Below are 14,310 nucleotides of genomic sequence, written 5' to 3'. Positions count from 1 at the left end.
CTGAGTGTTTCAGTACCTGCGAGCCTTCCTTCCACTCTCCCCAATGTTTTGTTGATAGGATAGGGGTCACCCTTGAGCTCCACGACAGGGTTTTTTGAGTTGAAACATAACATCTGATGACAGCGGGTAAGCCAGTTACCTTACAGAAATGTCCCATTTGACTGTTTTTATGCTGTTCAAAACTTCATGTGAAACTATTTTCAACTAGAAGACAAATATTTTTTTCTACATTTGCACACGTTTTCTACCACTTATTTATGCATGCGTTGGCATGATCTGGTCGGTGCCTCTGTATTTTGGAAATTGTAACTTAGCTTTTTTTATTCCCTCCGGTCGATTGCCAATGGATCCATTTTAAACCACAGTGGACCACACTTGGTTTTGTATTCATTCCTTTAGGAGTACGTTTGTTGAGCAGAAGCAATTTCACAGGTCCTGACAAATGCCATTACACCTCCTATGAAGATTTGAAAGGCAGAAACATGCTGACCTTCTCTATTGATAAACCTAAGCAGGGTTAATCAATCCCTGCTTGCTTTCTTCTTTCAAGCCTGACCCTGGTACGCATGAATAAACTTGGACGCGTGCTCTGGAGTCAGTTTTAATCCCCCTTACTTAACGCTCTGCATACCTCACCACCCTCCAGCTCACCACAGGGCACTCTTTGACTTTTTTTTAAAACATCCAAAGAGCTCCTCCTTCTTACTGAGGGAGTTGTAGCCCACACTGTGATCAGCTACTGTGCAAGGAGATGCCCAGTGATGAAGCATGCCACCTCTGTTGAGTAAGTGAATTTGTCCTGGGAAATCCCTGTTTAGCCAGATTACAGTTCTGTCATATCCTTTCAAGACCCATTTGTTTTTCTGTGTATCTGTGATTTGATTTGGGAGTGAACAACTTCAGGGCTATAAATCTCCCCTGCCCATTTTTTGTGCTTGCCTTGAAGTGAATACCATCATTAATATTTTATGAGGCAAACGTCCTATGCACACCTCCTGTTCAAATATGGAGTGCAAAGTTAACAAGCATTCAACAGGTAAGGTAGCCATTTTCAATCCCTAAATCTATTTTGGGGATGTAAAATTACACTAATACTATTCATTATCCAACCATTTAAAACATATTACTACTTTGAGACCTACACCCATCACCAGCCTCTCTAAGAAACACAATATGGCAGCATATTAATCTTCATCCAGTCACCCTTTCTTAGCTTTCCAGTTTCCTAGGCACTATCCAGTCGCTATGAAGACACCATATCCATTCATCACTCCATCTTGATACCCGTCTAGGCAATGTGCTCCTACACCCACCCTATCTCACCAGTCACTTTCATTTTGCGTACATCCAACTACTAGCTTCCTTACTACTCTGTTGTTATTCCCCTTACCTCACACACCATTGTAACCCATTGACTCTGCCATTCCTTCCCACAAGAACACCTTATGTTCTTTTCATGGGCTTCATGATGTACCTTCCCAAAAGGGAGCTAGTACAGTGTGAGCTCCCACCAAACTCTTACTGTGTATTAGATGCTCCATTCTTTGACAGTAGAAGTTGAATGATGGAAACCAGAAACTTTCTGACTTCTTTGTGGAAAATGGCTATTCGGTTTAGCATGTGGTTTCTGATGGAATCATGTTTTTGATGTGGATTTCTCACGGACAGGACTTCAACTCTGGGTAAAGACTGTTTGCCCAGACACTGTTGTAATGTAAAATCTTAGTAATAACAAAAATTTTCAAAATTTAATCAAATTGAAAGTACCACATAATGGAATTCTCAAAGGTAAACTATTGTTTCCTTACCTAGTCTGTGGTGCAGCATCTTCTAATAGCACAATTAGTGGTTTCTTTGTCCTAGGCATCATTTTATAGTTGTTGTCGTGAACCTGCATCTCGATGTCCCAACAGAGGCATTGACATTTCTTCTGGTAGCGCACATGTGATTTGGACTCATCTTGCTCCTCTTTCTTCTCCTCAATTTGTGTAGAGGTCTCCCGGGTGCCCCAGGAGACCACGTGCAAGTTAGCCATTGAGTAGATGGTCAATAGGAGGTAGCCGCTGGGAACACAGATAATGTACAACAGCCCATAGATCAGCAGATGGAACTCCTTGGGGTGCAACATTGCCGTCACCAGGTACAAAAGACTCATGAAAATGAGAAACAACCCAGTAGGAGTCATGAATGTTTGTGCTTGAACCATGTCACCTACAAAAAACAAGAAAGAGCAAAGTTTATGATAAAGATTTATTTGTGTACATCCCACCACAATACATCCTCAGCAACTTATTTTCACAAAGGATAGTTCCACACCTAAAGTGGCACCTAGTTGAATCCTACCTATATCTTCTTAACATAAAGTATGTTACAGAATAGCCCTGTTAAGTAATAGGAAACTGAAGTTAGAAGGGCTTTAAAGCAAGAGAGCGCTATTGCCTGGACAAGTTACTAAGCACAAACAGCAGTCAATGAACCAATTCTTACTAAGCATTTAGCCACTGTTCAGCTATGAGGGCATCATCAGATGTATTTCCTTATTGATTACATACATACCTTTCTGTCCATTGTGTTAGTGCACCACCACCCATGGTGTAAGCAGTGGAGGAGAGCACAACTGCTGGAAGACTAATGTAGCATGTCTGAACTCTTCCAAACATGACTTATTTTGCTCTGAACACATTCAAAAGGTTGTTCAAAGGAGTTGACAGTAGCAGCAATACGTAGCATTCATAGATGATGCACAGCATATTTAAGGTAGTGACACACTAGTCCATTATAAATCACACACGTTCTGGTGAGAATCTTATCTCCACTGGTCCCCATCACATGATCACTCTGTTGGAAATGCAGTTACTGATTGAGGGGGGGTGAAGCCCTGTTCAATCAGAAACCACAATCTCTGCCAGGGTGGAAGACAAGCCAACCCCAAATTAACCTGTGCTTATCCCTCTGGTAGCTTGGCACATATCAGTCAGGCTTAACTTAGATAAATGTGTAAAGTATTTATGCAGCACTTCAAGCAGTAATACAATTAAAACACAACACAAGAAAAATCCCATACGACTTTCGAAAGATAGTGTAAAAAGTAATAATCTATTTGAGACCAAAACAACAAAAATCCAATCAGTAGAAGTAGAGACAAGAAGACCTAAAGATTTAAGTGTAAATAGAGCCTAAAAGCACAAAGTGCCAACTATGTTTATTGGGTCGTGCTGGATCAGGAAAAAGTCAAAAGTTCAGTCGGACCACGATGGAACATGGGCCAGGTATGGGAACCAAGTTAGGCCGGCTTAATAAGAGTACCTTAAATCCTCATTGCTAAGGATTGCGGGATCTCATGTTGAGGATGCTTTTCACAGCGGTAGGTCAGAGGAGCTGTGAGGCTGCGATGGGAGGTCTTTCATCATAGTTGAAGATGCGGTTGATGAGGGGCTTGCAATATGACATCCTTTGTCGAAGATGCGTTGTGCACTGTCGGTCATGAGAAGTTATGGGGCTTGCGATGTGGATTCCTGCATTGTTGTTGAGTATGCCAAAAACAATGGGCTTGTTATGTGAAGGCCTGCATCGAGGATGCATCGCGCAGTCGGGGTTTAGAGGAGACTGCTGTCTGCGATGCAGAGTTCTGCATTGGGAATGCGTCGTGCAGTAGTGGTTTCAAAGCAGATCTGCAAGGATATTCCTTGTGCTGTGTTGGTTCTGTCCGCAGGACAACAGCTTTGCCGGTGGATCACCTTCAGGTCCACTGACGAGGGTCCAGGACTGGGGTGGCAACACCTGGGGGACAAGACTCATATCAGACTAAGTCCACGTGCTGGGTTCAAGGCGGTTGGAGCCTGTTTTGTCTCCGAGGCTTCTGATCAGAAGGCCAACCAATTGGCTCTTTGGGTCACTGGTGGTCCTGGGATCAAGATTCAGGCCTAGTCCTTCTTACGCGGGCAGCAGGGCAACAGAGTAGTGCTAGGTTATTTGGAAAGTTAGGAATGTTGGTAGCCATTCATTCCTGGAAGTCTCATGGGGCTGGATTGTGTGGGGAGAGAGAATGCTGAACGAGAGATGCGGTTGGTGCCGGCAGGAAGGCTTGATCCTGTGATACTCAAGGGCTTGAGTTTATAGAATAATTATTGGAAAAGAAATTGGAAGATAAGTGTAATTTATGCAGCAACGCATCACTATATTGGTGACAAGCTTACTCAAGCCCTGAACCTATGTGTACTGCCATTTCAACTCTGCGACCTCTGCAAGCCTTTGGGAAAGAAGGAAGGACTATGAGTCAGTGAGTAAAGGAGGTCGATTTGACTTAATTATCACATTAGTTTTTTGTGCTGCTATTGCCTTGCACTTTCTACCTGAGCACTTCATACCAGTGAGTGAAGGAGACCAAAATGTATTAACTGAGCTCAAGACTTTTATCTGCTCTTGACTTGACCACTATCCCTGTGTTTGCATTCCTTGAAGTAACAAGTGATAGTATTAAAAAAGTGTCCCTTTTGGGAACACAAGTGGCTAGTAGTCAGTAGTTCTCTGGACAACTTCTATTCCCCTGAGGCTGCCAACATCATTCACTAACGAGACCCAAGAGGAGACCTCCTCCAGTGAGGTATCAGTAACTGGTTAGTGATTTGTGACCGCACTTGCAGTGCATACCATTGAAACATGCCATACCTAATTGTAGTGAGGTTAGGATGCCCCCTTCCAAATAGACATTCAGTATGGGTTGATACACCTATTTCAGGAGTCAAGTAGGTTTTCCCAGCCAAAAGCATGGGTTTGATAAATACAAAAAAGCCATTATGCGATTTCAAACCCCTTGAATTTGTAAACCACAGGATTTGTGATTGCAAAATGACTTTTTTCATCTGGCCCTACACCAGGTGGTCTGCCTGCTCGTCTACATGTGTAAAATGTTCTACTTCTAAGATATTTTATTTTGTTGATACTAAAAGCTGTCAAATCTTTGAGTTTGTTGGCACAATACTGCAGCATTTATTTTTGGAAAATAAATTATATGATGCACTATGGTATTGTTGTAGACTCCTGTCATAGTAACGAGACTGCTGGATTTTGGGCCTCAGCACCACCGAGTATGGGGGACTGAGGGTATTATTACAACTTTGGAGGAGGTGTTAATCCGTCCCAAAAGTGACGGTAAAGTGACAGATATACCACCAGCCGTATTACCAGTCCATTATATCCTATGGAACTCGTAATACGGCTGGTGGTATATCCGTCACTTAACCGTCACTTTTGGGACAGATTAACACCTCCTCCAAAGTTGTAATAACTCCCTGAGTCTGCTCCCACCCTCTGTGACAACTGTTGGCCTAACCCTTCCGGCTAGCTAGGAGCACCTCACTAAAACCTGACAGAAAAGGTGATTTGTGGCAGCCTGAGCATGACACTCAGTGACTTCTCAGGTGAAGTCCTGGTTGATAAGTCCCACCCCTTTCTCCTGTCAGCAAAAGGTCTCAAACACAAACATAGGCAAAGAAAGAGAAGAAGGGTAGTTTTCAATATTTTTATTGAAAAGACTGCAATCTTCAATAAAATGTATGTGCTGCAATTATTAGAGCAATGAGGCATAACAATATTAGAATTGTGGTGACAAACAAGAAGAAAATGAACAGTCCCAACATGCTGGAATAATATGCATTAGTTAATCCTACCCACCCCCTAACTCCTAAGCGAGAGCATAGCAGTGATACCCCAATCTGTCCATGCTTAGCCCTTAAGAGGAGCACCCAACCCCATTACTTGAAAGAAAGGGGTCTGCCTGCCATCTCCTGGGTTTGCTGTAGAGACAGAGCCGAGGTCAGCAAGGAAATGGCATGCACTGTGAATGGTATCCTGTCCGAAATTACCTCCCTGTTGTCCCTTGGCCTACAGAGTGTTTGTATAAGAAAACATATTTTGTTCCTGAGTTGGGCAGGTTCCTAAGTCTCGGGCTTATGACAAACTCTTGTGGAGACAATTGCTAGCTGGATTATCATGTACTCGGACATGTCAACCTTGGGCAAGGGTACATGGTAATATGTTGTGCACAGATTAATAATAAAATTGATTTTGCATAATCACAGAGTTACAGCTAATTAGAAAATAAAACACCCCCGCTGAAAGCAGGCTAACTAAAAATGAATAAATGAAATCAGAGCCCATATGTAGGTAAAAGGGCACAGGCCACAGGCCTAAGCCAAGGTAAAATATGAGTGCCCAAGCAGAACGTAAAATGAACCCACAACAGTATTAACATCACGCACTGTCCTATTTACCACCAACATTTTCAGCTATCACTGACAGCTTTTTTCACTGTCAATTTCAAATACCAATGACACAAATCTAAATGGAACCTTTATCCTCAATATTTTCACTTTTACCTGATGAAGGGATAACAAGTTAAGGACAGGGAGCTAATTAATGCCTGGGTGGGCATTATTGTTGTAGAAATATCAATATACAGACCAATTCAGCATTTCCAGTCAGACCCTCACAAGCAGTGAGGAAATGTGCTAAATCTAGTGTCCTTAGCGTGGTTCCCCCTAACGTTTTTTGCCTTCAGCCCTCCTGTTTTGCTGACTTTGATTTTACTGGCCTTAGGACTGCTAACCAGTGCTAAAGTGCTTATGCTGCCTGCCAAAAACATGGCAACATTGACTTATACCCAATTGGCATATTTAATTTACTTATACTTACCTAGTAAGGTGCACTAAATGCGCCCAAGGCCTGTAAAGTAAATGCTGGCCTCCAAATCTGAGGCAACAGGGACATAACAGACTTCCAACCACTTTACATCTACACTGGACTCTGCCATCTGTGAGTCAATAATGCCAAGTGGTGCAACCATAGTCCAGGACCCTTGGAAGTGGGTCTTAGATGCTCTTGTAGTCTGTGGATCCAGCCGAACCAATGCATTTTCTCTGCCTCAGGGCACAAACTTGAGTAGAATCAACACATCGGTACACTGCATGGATTGGATCCACCATAGAAGGCACGCATCACATTGCAGCTCGATGCCCCTGGGCACGAACTTGAGTAGAACCAATGCATTGCATGGATTGGAACCACCATAGAAGACCTGCATCGCATTGCATCCCGACGCCGCTTTGGAACCACCACTGCATGACACATCCCCAACACTGGCCCCCGCATCTCTCATCAATGGCATCATCGATGACAACACCGGACTCTGCATCACAGCTCTTTGGAATCAATGCATTGCCCTAACTGCGCACTGCATCCCCAATGCTGGACTTCACACTGCAAGCCCCATCAATGGGATCCTCTACATAACAGGACCTGGCACCACAGCCTCACCAAATCTCGGAACCAACACATCGCCTCAACTACGCGAAGCATCTTTGACAATCCATAGAACAGTCTGAAACCCAGGATTTAAGGTACTCTGTACAGCAGGCCTAACCAGGTCCCTGTAGTTGGCCAACCCAGTCAGCCTGAACTTGTGATTTTGTCCTAGTCCAGTGCAACCAGATAGCCACAGTTGGCGCTGAACACCTTTTGGCACTATTTACTCAATAAAAAAATGAAAATTCAATATCTCTGGTTCTACTAATTGGATTTTTATTGTTTAAATGGTGTTTTAGATGTTTTACTATTTGAAGGGTGGCACAAATACTTTACACATTGCCTCCAAGTTAAGCCTGACTGTTCTGTTCCAAGCTACCAAGGGGTTGAGCAAGGGTTAATATGGGGTTTGCTTGTGCCTTTCCCTATGATTGTGGTTGCTGCTTCACCAGGGCTCACAACCTAGTCAACCAGTAACCCAATTTCTAACAATGTAATTCTTTATTTATTATATAAAGACATTTATGCTCACCTTGTTGTAAAACACAGCGTAAGGGGCAAACAAAGGAAAATAATTTGACTGAAAGCTGCAAGAAAACTAAACTTATCTTGGCAGAATGCCCTAAAAAACAAAGACTAATGCTCTGAACACATTTTCTAATTTTGTCCCAGGAAGTTGGGGAGGGGCATAAAGCATTTGTCTGGTTATATCACTAGCTTAATGAAGACATTTTATTTTCTAAACAAAGACTAGTGACATGGCTCGCTTCCATATCTTAAATTGTTAATTCCACCTCTTCCATGGATAATAGCATAAAAAGGAGTGAAGGGTGAGGAATGGGTAGGAAGAAAGAATGAGGGGACAATATAGGAAGAGAGAGAGAATGATGGGAAGAGAGAGTAATTGGAAAGAAATGAAAAAAGATGTATTAAGGAGAATGGGAGAGAAATTAGGGAGGTGGGAGGAGAGCAGGAGAAAGGGAAAAGACTTGTAGGGAATAACAAGGACAAAATATTGAAAGGTACAATATACTGACTGGTATTTTGAAGGACAAAATATTAAACAAGTAAGTGCACAGAGGGAGGTAAATATTTACTATTCTTAACTCCACATCCTTGAAGACATATATTATCACAAGTGGAACATATATGTGAAGTTAGGTTTGGAAATGTACAGAAACTTACCTTTTGCAGTTTTGTCACTCAGTACTCTGGTCACAAAATTGTGACCATTTAATATTTTGTACTCAATATTCGTTACTTGCACCAATATGAAATGGGTAGGCGGGGTCGAATAACAGCGAGGGGGAGAGAAGCGAGAGATCGAGAGAGAGATATTCTGTATATAATTACCCTTATACAATATTGTGTAATCATTCAAAAGTACAATATCACTCCATTATGTATTTATTTGTTATTGGATCAGTGTAGCACCCGGGCAACTCAGCAACCACTTCAAAGGACCAAATTGTATAGCTACAAAAAGGGAAATGAAGATCATCAGATAAGGTAAGATGAGCTGAACGTCAGATAATACAATGGAAGCATAGGACTAATTACCAGTGGAAGGCATACCCAACGTCTGTCAAAAGAGGTGAGTCTAGTTGACTTTTGTGATTTTAAGGACAATGATTTGTGGAACAGTTTTCTTTCACCCTCTAGCAGCCTTAAAATGCTTTACTGCTACCATCTTTCAGGCTTACTTAGAGCTTTACTTCACTCTGTCTTAGAATCTAGGTCCTCTAGGACTCTAAATTATGTCATATATACATCTGGCTACATACTTCTGACTCCTACCTCATTATCAAATACCGTGGCATCATAACCACACTTACTAACTCTTCCTCTTGGCTGTCTCCTCTTTGTCTGTCAGAAGCTAAAGGTTAAACATTTATTCTAGTTATGTCAACCTCATATTTGCACCACTCTTATTTTTTCAACACATCATTTCCTAAGCCGTTTCATTTAAACCTCTTACCCACTAAGCTAACCAAATGTCTTGACTGTCTTCATTTTATACACTAAGCATAGCTGTTCTCTCCCCTGTTTCTCATGGATAGATTTGTTTATTCTACAACATGGCACTTGACACTCATGTTTTTAGTCCCCTCATGCAGACTTCAGAAATTCCAAACTTGTTCACATCTAAACAATGTACCATGAATTGCACCTAGCTCATGCCAATGCTAATAGAAAGCAAGGGCAGCAACTGCTGCCTTTAATGTGATTCTCACCTAGCTACCATCACATCTTTTAGCCACATTCAAACTAGCATATGTTGCTGCTAAGAAAGGTCTCAACAAACTTCTTGACGCCATAAATAAGCCAATGACCTTTAACTGATGATGCAGTTTTGTCCGTAATCCACCAAATATTCTGCAATCATCTATCTAATAAAAAATCCATCCATTGTATAGACTGTTGTTTTGCTATATCCCTGTGACTATTCCAATTCAAGTAGGACCCACTCGGAGGTACCCTTCAACATCATTTTTCAGTTGACATTTGTGATTCTGCATTAGATGCGGTGGGCTAGTTTGCTATTTTTGGGTTTACTGGAACATCTTTAGTAATAAAAATTTAGCATGTCAGGATGACAGCCCTGCTCCCCCCTTCATGTCTGAGCCAAATACCTTGATTTCTGACTATCTTTACAAGTATTTTGGTGCAGTTGTCTTCCATGGTTATTGCCTTAATGTATATCAAACAGAAAATATTTTCAATGGGGTGATCTGTGTCCAATGTCTCAGACACAAGTATGACATGTGTCAACTACCTTGGCATGTTTGTTTCCAACTCCGTATTAAACTCTGGATTAATTCTCGCGAGGTGATGATATCATAGGGAACACTCCTCTCACCGTCCTTGGTACCGCTGACTTTCCAGACAAACTTTTCTGTGCATTAACTCTATACTAACAACTTTAATATTGGGATATAAGGACCAGTACTGCTCTGATGTGGCTACAGCAGCCTGAAGGAAGAGTCATTGTGATAACTATGTAGTCTTTGGCAATTATCATGCTGCTTTCCTGCAGAAACAACAACTACTGTGGTTGTCCAACCAAGTGGAAGGTAGTCAAAAATGGCTCCTGCCAAAAAAACTGTTGGTATCACCCGGCACACTGCATGCACTAATTACAGTGTCAGAGTTTCACTTGTTGTGGGCACTGGACATATGAAATAAATATCCAGGCAACAGTTACCAATTGGTGACCTAATGTCAATGTTGTCAATCTAGTTCAACAAAAAACGTCAAGGTGGATCATACCTTTTTAACTAGCACTATTGTCAAGTGTGGTGTAGATGGATGACATATTAGATGTGTGTTGGTAAAAAGTTGAAGTTTTCTGAGCTGAAGGATTAATCCCTACCACGTGGAAAATGGAGTAATATTGAAACACGATTGGAAATATATTCAGAGATGAGTGCTTGTACAGGATATAAACAAATGCAGTTGTACAATAAAACTTGTTTTACTGGGGCCAGTGAAATATGTAAAAAGAATTTCACTAGAACCTGTGAAATATATTCTATTATTTGAGGCTATCATCATTATGATAGCCCCAGAAACACTCTGCATTGCTTTCATATTATCAGGGCACCTAGGATCAGGCAGCAGTATAGGACCAAATTACGCAGCAGGCCTATTTAGATTGTGTGACAAGAAAAGAAAAATTCTGCTCCACTTTCTCTTGCAGTATTATTTGGATCCATCTGAGCTAAAACATTTTTGTTGACATTTGCAAATTATCCACCAAATTTAGCCCCTCATTACGAGTCAGGCGGTCCTAAGACCGCCAGGCTCGCAGTGGCAGTCGGCCCCCACATTACAACTGTGGCGAAAGCACCACGGTTGGACCGCCGGCACCACCACTTTTTCTTTGGCTGACGGCCTGGCAGTGCAGGCGGTCTTAATCTGCCAGGGCAGCGCTGCAGTTCACCCTGGGAATTACGAGTCCCCTCTCTGCCAGCTTTTACATGGCGGTTACACCGCCATGTAAAAGCTGGCGGAGATGGGGTGCCAGGGGGCCCATGGGGCCCCTGCACTGCCCATCCACTTGGCATGGGCAGTGCAGGGGTCCCCATAGGCAGCCATGTCGTGCTTTTCGCTGTCTGCTTGGCAGACAGTGGAAATCGCTACGGGTGCTCCTGCATCCGACGCACCACAACATTGCTGCCGGCTCAATGAGCCCGCGTCAGTGTTGTGGGCTATTTTCCGCTGCGCCGGCGGGCAGAAACTCTTTCCGCCCGGTGACCCAGTGGTAAACTCTTAATAGCCCTCACGGTCAGGACACCGCACTGGCAGTTTTCTGACCGCAAGGCTTCGACGGACAAGCGTTTCCATTTGCCGAAGTCGTAAGGAGGGCCTAAGTGTGCTGAATACATAATTGCACAGATAACGCTGCAGTCACAGAATCTCACGATTCCCTGGGCTATAACTATCATTCATTATTTTATCAACAATCTATTCTTCAAGTTAAACAAACTATTCTGACTCCAAGCTGTGTCTACTGTTGGCTGAGTTTTAACAACCTCTCCTTCTTCAGAGAAAAGGTGTTTTTCAACTAAGGGTGTTTTTTTCTAAAAATATATCCACTTAATTACTTAATTGAGGATAGTTCCCTACCTTTTCCTGCAGTCAACCAAACATACAAATCCAGTAGTTGATTTACTTTTTCAATAAACATTTTCCTGTTTGAAAATGTTTATTGAAATTAACTACCCCAAGATAAATTTAATATAAAAGGGGAAACGTGTACTGCTGTCCTATATTTCAAAGTTAGTGAACTGGTGATCTTAACAAAGCAGTTTGCCTTTGGCCTCATGGTTTAAGATTTCACGAGAACCACTGAACAGCAATATTTGTATTGCACTATTGCCTGTGGTGAAAAGGGCATTTTGTGATCAAGGTAGATTACATTTTGATATACAAAGTGAAAGAATGTTAGGGTCAATCGTGACAGATTTGACTTTCAAAGACGAAACATTCTCACAAAAATGTATTTTGTAATTTGAATTTGAGGCACACTATAATGTATATTCTAGATCTAAGTTCCTAAATTGGTTAGGTTTTGGGGTGAGATAAGAAAAAACGTTGTTAAGCATTCTGACATTGTTAGACATTCTGCGTTCAAATAAGATTTGTTTTGGGTTTGCAAGGATTTTGTGCATCAGAATAGTAGTTACTATTTTGAAGTGAGGGCCACTGTGGTACCAGATTACGTAGCATTAGTTTCACCAGTTATAGGTCAAATGAGGAAGCTTTTTATTGTACCAGCGCAAAAGCAATTTGAGTGCCAATTTGAGGTTTAACGTGAGTGCAACAAATTTACATGTGGTATCTCCATGAGTAATATATAGTATGTAATGCAAATGCACTTGCTATAGCACTGTTAAGATTACTGAAGGTCTTGATATGGGAATATGTCAGTAAGCATATCCGTCTCTAGCAGCCACACACTCACCTATGATGGATAGGAAAGTAGCTGTCATCAGGAATGCATAGCCGATGCCCATGTAAGCAGCAACAGTGATTTGTGTGTCAGGTTTGCCAACGAAGCAGAGTAGTAAATATAATGCTGGAGGGATGATGGCTAACAAGATGGTTAGATTTCCATTCCACTGAAGCACAAAGCTTAAGGCACCTGTAGTACAACAATCAAGACACAAAGTCAAAAACCCTACTATGAAAATGCATGATTCTACAGATAGGTGTACACAATTCTTGGATGATGTAAAATCATTTTCAGAAAAAGTATGTGACCTGTGGGAACACATATTCCAATTGTTAAGATTACTAGAACCCAAAAGCTTTATTTTCTGGGGACACAATTGTCAATGTATCTATGTTTGTAGCTGCTGTACAATACTTTAATTATGTTTTTTTTTTTGTTGTTGTATAATTTTTATTTTCTTTTTGAGTTCTCTAATCTTAGCACTTGGACTTACAATCTATTGCAGTGACAGACCAGTGAGGTCCCCATTTGTCTGATTAGGTGGTAATCACAAGGCTTATTCTTTCTGCATGTAGGTGACAATTATCACCACAAACGAACACCATCACCAACATATGGGATAAATAAGGTGGAAATGTATACGAGTATATCCACAGCTCTCGTGCATTTCAGCTCCCAATTATTTTCATTCACTAATACAACCTCTCAACATCTCTGTAGTAATCTTAAGGGCGTGCATTACAATGTAATTAATAAATGCCTTTGTCACACTATACATATTCGAGTGCAGCTGGAAATATCTTCAGAAAAGATAGTCTCACAGGTACCTTAGCATATTTGCATAGGTATGCGATGCATTTTTTGCAAATTTGTTTCAATCTTATCAGGTTAGAACGTCAACAGTCGTTGATCAGTTTGGCATATATTTGGTGCAATAATCTTAATAATTTGTAGGTCCATTTAGCTGTTAGCAGCTACATGAACCATCCAGACATAGGCCCTCATTCTGACCTTGGCGGGCGGCGGAGGCCGCCCGCCAAAGTCCCACCGTCAGGTTACCGTTCCGCGGTCGAAAGACCGCGGCGGTAATTCTGACTTTCCCGCTGGGCTGGCGGGCGGTCGCCTTCAGGCCGCCCGCCAGCCCAGCGGGAAAGAGGCTTCCACGATGAAGCCGGCTCGGAATCGAGCCGGCGGAGTGGAAGCTGTGCGACGGGTGCAGTTGCACCCGTCGCGTATTTCACTGTCTGCGCAGCAGACAGTGAAATACATTTAGGGGCCCTCTTACGGGGGCCCCTGCAATGCCCATGCCAGTGGCATGGGCACTGCAGGGGCCCCCAGGGGCCCCGCGACCCCCCCTACCGCCATCCGGTTCCCGGCGGTCGGAACGCCGGGATCTGGATGGCGGTAGAGGGGGTCGGAATCCCCTCGGCGGCGCAGCAAGCTGCGCCGCCTTGGAGGATTCAATGGGGCGGCGGTACACTGGCGGGAGACCGCCAGTGTTGCCGGTCCGACCGCGGCTTTACCGCCGCGGTCGGAATCCCCATTGGAGC

General features: G+C 42.6%; 1 protein-coding gene across 1 annotated transcript in view; it reads right to left on the bottom strand.

The window, feature by feature from the left end:
- The window catches only part of LOC138295883 (chitin synthase chs-2-like), a 442,200-nt gene that overhangs the window by 157,025 nt on the left and 270,865 nt on the right, over window positions 1-14,310 (bottom strand). The window contains exons 12-13 of the mRNA XM_069234486.1: window positions 12,770-12,949; window positions 1,809-2,211 (exon numbers count right to left, since the gene is read on the bottom strand). Of these exons, the coding sequence (XP_069090587.1) occupies window positions 1,809-2,211; window positions 12,770-12,949 (583 nt within the window). The remainder of the gene's footprint in view (window positions 1-1,808; window positions 2,212-12,769; window positions 12,950-14,310) is intronic.

The sequence above is a fragment of the Pleurodeles waltl genome, chromosome 5 (genome assembly GCF_031143425.1).
Source record: "Pleurodeles waltl isolate 20211129_DDA chromosome 5, aPleWal1.hap1.20221129, whole genome shotgun sequence".
Classification (NCBI taxonomy): domain Eukaryota; kingdom Metazoa; phylum Chordata; class Amphibia; order Caudata; family Salamandridae; genus Pleurodeles; species Pleurodeles waltl.
Note: the sequence above shows the minus strand (reverse complement) of the source record. Positions and strands in the feature narration are given on the sequence as shown.